The 7,010-nt window shown below is 37.2% G+C and overlaps 1 protein-coding gene across 1 annotated transcript in view; it reads right to left on the bottom strand.

Moving 5' to 3' along the window:
• LOC102829298 (alpha-2-macroglobulin-like) overlaps nucleotides 1–7,010 on the bottom strand; it is a 90,187-nt gene that overhangs the window by 64,666 nt on the left and 18,511 nt on the right. Inside the window, exon 8 of the mRNA XM_006875485.1 lies at nucleotides 3,564–3,687. Within this exon, the coding sequence (XP_006875547.1) occupies nucleotides 3,564–3,687 (124 nt within the window). The remainder of the gene's footprint in view (nucleotides 1–3,563; nucleotides 3,688–7,010) is intronic.

The following is a 7,010-nucleotide window of genomic DNA, read 5'->3' as shown; positions in this document are numbered from 1 at the left end:
TAAAGATTTACACCCTCGGAAACCCTATACAGGGTCGCTATGGGTCGGAACCGACTCGATGGCACATAACAACAACAACAACAAGGATATTAATAAGAATATATGTATTTCCAAACTAAGTATTAAGTCCTATGTTTCAATTTATCTTGTTCATTGTTTATCTTAGTAGTCCATTCAGCACCCTGGACTCTCTTTTATTTGTCTTCTGTGGCTTCAATATCTTTCGCCCTCCCCACCCTCTCGCCCCATATCTCTGCAAGACTAATGACTTATTTTTTGCAAATACTTTTTCAATTAAAAAAACATAAAAGATGACTATACATGTAGACCTCCCCAGATGGACTATACAGAAACCAAACTCACTACATCTGTGGGAAGGGATGGTAGAAAAACTCTTTATCATCAGCCAAAATAAGGCCAGGGATAGACTGTGGAATAGACCATCAATTGCTCATATGCCAGTTCAGGCTGATGCTGAAGAGAATTAAAACAATCCCATGAGAGCCAACATATGATCTTGAGCATATCCTCCTGAATATAGAGATCATTTCAAGAAAGACTTGATGCATTAGACACTCATAATCAAAGACCAGAAGATTGTGCAATGACATCAAGAACATCATACATGGAGAAAACAAAAGATCATTAAAAAGACAAGAAAAAAGGAAAAGACCAAAATGGATCTCACGAGAGACTCTGAAAATTGCTCTTGAGTATAGAGATGATAAAGAAATGGAAGAAACAAGGAGCTAAAAGAGCTGAACAGAAAATTTCAAAGTGCAGCTCTAGAAGAAAAGGTGTTATTATGAAATGTGCAAAGATCTGTTGTTAGAAAACCAAAAGGGATGAACATGATCACCATGTCTCAAGCTGAAAGAACTGAAGAAAAATTCAAACCTTGACTTGAAATATTGAAGGATTCTGTGGTCACCAGCTGCTTAACTGACTACGGCTCTTAACAACAACAGCAACAACAATATGGGTAAAATATTGAATGATGCAGAAAACATCAAAAGAAGATGGAAGGAGTACAGAGAGTCACCACAAAGAAATGGCCAATGTTCAACCATTTCAAGAAGTAGCATATGATCATTGGTACTGAAGGAAGAAGTCCAAGGTGCACTGAAGACATTGGAAAAGAACAAAGCTCTGGAAATGGATGGAATACAAATTGAAATCTTTCAACAAACTGATGCAGCACTGGAGGCATTCACTCATCTATGCTAAGAAATTTGGAAGACAGCTACATTGCCATCACATAGGAAGAGATCCATATTTTTGCCCATTCCAAAGAAGAGATCCAACAGAATATGGAAATCATCTGACAATATCATTACTATTACATGTAGGTAAAATTTTGCTAAAGGTAATTTAAAAACAGCTACAACAGTACATTGACAGAGAACTGCCAGAGGTTCAAGCCGGATTCAGAGAAAGATGTGGGTAACGTATAATATCATTGCTGTGCTTAATTGACTATGCAAAATCTTTTGACTGTGTGGATCTTGACACGATTTGGATAACATTGCAAAGAATGGGTATTCAAGAACACTGAACTGTTCTCATAAGGAACCTGTATATAGACCAGGAGTTAGTTGTTAAAATAGAACAAGGAGACACTGAATGGTTTAAAATCCAGAAAGGTATGTGCCAGGGTTGTATTCTTTTACCATACTTACTTAATTTGTATGTTGAGCAAATAATCTGAGAAGCTGAATTGTATGAAGAAGAATGTGGCATCAGGATAGGAGGAAGACTCATTAACAACTTGTGATATACAGATGAAACAACCTTACTTGTTGAAAGCAAGAAGGACTTAAAATACTTATTGGTGAAGATCAAAGACCACAACCTTCAGTGCGGGTTGCATCTCAATGTAAAGAAAACCAAAATCTTCACCACTGGATCAATAAATAAGATCATGATAATTGGAGAAAAGATTGAAGTTGTCAAAGACTTAATTTTTCTTGGATTCACAATCAGCACTCATGAAAGCAGCAGTCAAGAAGTCAAAGGATGTATTGCATCAGGCAAATCTGCTGCACAAGACTGCTTTAAAGTGTTTAAGAGCAAAGATGTCAGTTTAAGAATTTTTTATGTTGTTAAGTGCCGTCGAATTGTTTCTGATTCATAGCGAGCCTGTATAGAGTTTCTAAGGCTTCAGATCTTTGAGGGTGTATAAAGCCTCATTTGTTCCCTGCAGAGTGGCTGGTGGACTTGAACTGTAGACCTTGTAGTTTGCATTCCAGTGCTTAACATATGAAGCCACTGTGCTCCCCAGTTAGAAGACTGGCCATGGTCTTTTCAGTAGCCTCCTACACATATGAAAGTTGAGCAATGAATAAGGAAGACCATACCTAATAACTGAATAATAATGCAAATTAATGTATTTGGTTTATGGTATTGTAGAAGAGTATTAAAAGTATCATGCATTGCCAGAGGAGTAAATGAATCAGTGTTGGAAGAAATATAACCAGAATGCTCCTTAGAAACCAGGATGATGGAACTTCATCGCTCACATTTTGGACATGCTATCAGGAGGGACCAGTGCCTGTAGAAGAACATCATGTAAAGTACAGGGTCAGTGTAAAAGTGGAAGAACCCCAAAGAGATGGATTGGCAGTGCCAGTAGCAATGGGCTCAAGCATAACAATAATTGTGAGTCTTTCACAGAACCAGGCAGGGTTTTGTTCTGTTGTGCATAAGGTCACTATGAGTCAAAACCAATCCGATGATGCTTAACACAACACAGTAGTAGGGGACTTCAAAAAGTTTGTGGAAAATTACACTGTCTTTTAATTCAATGAAGTTTTTGAAGTCTACTCATACTTGCTGCTCACTTCTAAGTATTCTTCTTCTAGATCATTAATTTATGTTCCATTTTTGTACTATAGTATATTTAACTTTCAGCTGTTTCTTTTCGTTATTCTTCATATTTCACTTTTTCATTGGTATAATTATCCCTGTATGCCTCTTCCAGTCTATTATCTCTGTATGTCTCCTTACACTGCTGGCTTCATATTCTTCCCTGTGCAGTTTAGATCCTGCTACTAGGGGTCCTGGTGTGGTGCTGTGGGTAAATGTGCTGGACCTCTAAATCAGTTTTAACCGCAAGGTTGGTGGTTCAAACTTACCAGCTGCTCCTTGGAAACCTTATACAAGGTTGTTATGGGTCAGAAGCAACTTAATGGCACTTAACAACAACAACTAGCCAAGTTGTTAACACCCGTTATGTTTCTTTCGCTGTTTGGCAAAAGCCAGTTTGAGACACATCCTTTTATCTCCCTTTGCCAAATGTGTTGATTGCTCTAGAAAGGAAATTACAAATTGGCCAAATTAATGCCGCTTTAATTCTTGTTTCCCATCCTCAAGTCCTCCTCTCCACTAACAACAAAACCCCTTAAGTAGGCCCCTAACACTGCAAGGCAATCTTACAATGCTTCCCTTACTCCACAATTTCCCACATTGAGTGTTTAAGATACTGTTGTATTGTACTCACTATTGTAATCCAAGAAAAATACAGATTTGTTATTAGCACTTGGAGAAGAGAGGTTTTCACATACCTGTTGGCTGAATTTACTACAGATTAATCTTGAACGGGTGTTCTGACAGTTGGAATGGTATTGTAAATATTGTCTGCATACATTAATTGTCACCAGACCAGGGACAGGCTTTCCATATGTGTATCTATAACAACAGAGTGATTATACAAAAGCAGATATTGAACATAAATAGCACAGGCATTTCTTCACCTTATTTGATCTATTCATATATTATCCATCTTACTCAGCTAAAGAACTATATTAAGGAATGTGCAGAGAGTGTTTTTCTTAAGTTACTCCTAACCCATGTGTATTTTTATGTGTGTGAAAATCTTTTCATAATAATATTGATCCTATGCAGTATTTGCCCTTTTGTAATTGACTTATTTGATTCAGCATAATGTCCTCCAGGTTCATCCATGTTATACATATTTTAAGATAATATATAAGATGTGAGACAGGGAAGCAGGTGTTGTTAAGTACTGTGAAGTTGGTTCTGACTCATAGTGACTTTGTATAGGGTTTCCAAGTAGTAGATATGTAAAAAAATGCTATATGAATAATATATTGTGAATAATATATAGTAAATAATATCATACTGGGTTGGTAGGATTTGTCAAACATGATGAAAGATATGATGTAAAGGTAAACCTAGTCTATTGGTTCTCAAAAAACCACCTGACACAACAATTACCTGAAATACATGTTGGATAGAGATTCCTCAAATTTATGTTTACAGTCCCTGACTGTGCTACCAGGGAAACCTCATTTTAACTAAGCATTTCAGTAGATTCTCATGCCTGGTCCAGTTAAAAACCTGTTGCTTTAGTCCAAACTGTGAAATAGATGAGGTTTGCCCACAGTTCCCCAAAATATCTGTTTTCAGTCCTGATAAGTAATAAATCATTTAGTAAATGTAAATCACTTTGTTGAATCTTATCTTTAAATATGGATAAAAAAACTTTTACTCTGGTGAAAAAATTTAAAATAACAGGGCTGGTAAGATGATGAGAACATGTTTTTCATGCTGTTTTCCAAAGCAAGAGGGGAAAATTCTCTTCTCAGAGGATTTGGAGGAAACTCTAATATACTCTAAAAGGTAATTAGGAAAGAAATCATTGTGATATTCATGTTTTAACTCTATTATATAAATGAGATAATAATTCTATTGTATAAATGAGAACTATGGTGGTCCAGTGGTAGAACTCTCACCTTTCATGTGGGAGACCAGAGTTTGATTCCCAGCCTCATGCACAGCCACCACTATCTGTCAGTGGAAGTTAGCATGTTGCTGTGATATGAAACAGGTTTCAGCAGACCTTCCAGACTAAGATAGACTAGGAAGAAAGGTCTGGCAATCTACTTCCATAAAATCAGGCAATGAAAACCCTACGAATCACAACAGTTTGATCTCACTGTGCACGGGGTTGCCATGGGCTGGGGGCTGACTCATTGCCAGCTAACAGCAACGACCATGAATATCTAGCATCTGAAGGCAGAGTTCATGCCTAACTTTTCCCCATCTATTTTTCATGGTTCTCTGTATATTAAAAAATTGAAAGCAATAAAAAAAATAGAGATAGTCAGATGCAACATAGCACTACAGTTATGATCATGAGCTTCAGAGTTGAATGACCTAGCTTCAGTTTTCCCTTTCATAAATCAGAAGGTAATAGTGTTGTTATGAATTAGAAAAATCCATGAAGAACATTTAACCAAGTGTCAAGAATATATAAATGTGTTACATAAGACTAAAGTTATTTACTTTTAATTATGGGATCAATCTAGAAAAGTGGTGAGAGTTCAGAACCTTCTATTTACTCTCGATAGACACTTGAGCACACACACACACACACAAAAAAAAATTCCCCTATGGATTTTCATATCCTCATTTGTAAAATGAGGAAAATACTCATTCCCATACATCAGGGTTAGTGTAATAATAAAATATGTTAATAAGTACAAAATACTCATAACATTATCTGACAATGTTAAAAAATGATTTTTTGTTGCTAGTAAAAGTATATAATTGGTGGTGCAGTTGGTTAAGCACTCAACTGCCAACTGAAAATTTCAAGGGCACATAAGAAGAAAAGCTTGGAATTCTACTTCAGAAAAATCAGCCATTAAGAACCATATGGCCACAATCAAAAGTAGACAAAATAGATGAATGGGACATGCTAAAGATTAAAAACTTATGTGCATCAAAAAATTTCACCAGAAGAGTGAAAAGGGGGCCCACAGAATGGGAAAAAATCTTTTGCAATGACATATCAGACAAGGAACTTATTTCTAAAATATATAGGAAACTACAACACCTCTACAAGAAAAAGACAAATAACCCAATGAAAAAATGGGCTCAGGACATGAACAGACACTTCACCAAGGAGGAGATCCAGGCAGCCAACAAACACATGAAGAAATGTTCACGATCACTAGCCATTAGAGAGATGCAAATCAAAACAACAATGAGATATCATCTCACACCAGCAATAACAGCAAAGATCAAAAAAGTAGAGGACAATAAATGTAGTGGGGATGCAGAGAGACTGGGACACTGCTGCATTGCTGGTGGGATTGAAAAATGGACAAACCTCTCTGGAAAGCAATATGGCACTTCCTCAAGATCCAATAATTCTTCTACCTGGTATTTACCCACAAGAAATATGAGCCATATACAAGTACATATAAACATACCAATGTTCATAGCAGCACTATTTACAATAGCAAAAAGATGGAGACAGCCAAAGTGCCTATTAATTGAAGAATGGATAAACAAACTGTGGTACATACACACAATGGAATATTATGCTACCTTGAAGAATAACAAGGAAGCTGCAAGCTACCACATAACATGGATGAACCTTGAGGACATTATATTGAGTGAAATTAGTCAGTCACAAAAGGAGAAATATTGCATAGGACCACTACTGTAAAAGACTAAGAAAAAGAACACATACTAAAGGGGGGCATTCTTTGCTGGTTGCTGGGATGTGGGGCGTGAGGTGAAGAAAGGGACGGGAAGGTGGAGCACAGGGAAGGGAACAGACACAGGATAGTTTGGGTGCTAGGGAGGGGGCAATATACAAGAAGGCGGTGGGGAATGGAAGAACAAAGCAGATGGGAGAACAATTCGGCATGTTTGCATGGGCTAAGTGGAACAGAGGTAAAGAAGGATGTTTGCACAACCTTGGAACAAAAGGGCTCTGGGATACAGGGCTTGAGACATGGTTGGAAATGGGGAAAAGGGGAGAAATAATGTTAAGATGCTTGGCTGTCTTTTTAATCTCGGGTTCCCTTGCATACCATTATAAAACAGACATTTGAGGGGGAGAGAAAGGAATAGCCAGAAATATCACCATAGAAAGCTTGTAAGTCTGTCTCTGCCTATAACTGATTGGAATACCTAAAATGGGACTACAATGTGCCCAGTGAAGGAAGCTTCCTGCAGAGCCTCTGCATTACATA

The sequence above is a fragment of the Chrysochloris asiatica genome, unplaced genomic scaffold, assembly GCF_000296735.1.
Source record: "Chrysochloris asiatica unplaced genomic scaffold, ChrAsi1.0 scaffold00328, whole genome shotgun sequence".
NCBI classification, from domain to species: Eukaryota; Metazoa; Chordata; class Mammalia; order Afrosoricida; family Chrysochloridae; genus Chrysochloris; species Chrysochloris asiatica.
Note: the sequence above shows the minus strand (reverse complement) of the source record. Positions and strands in the feature narration are given on the sequence as shown.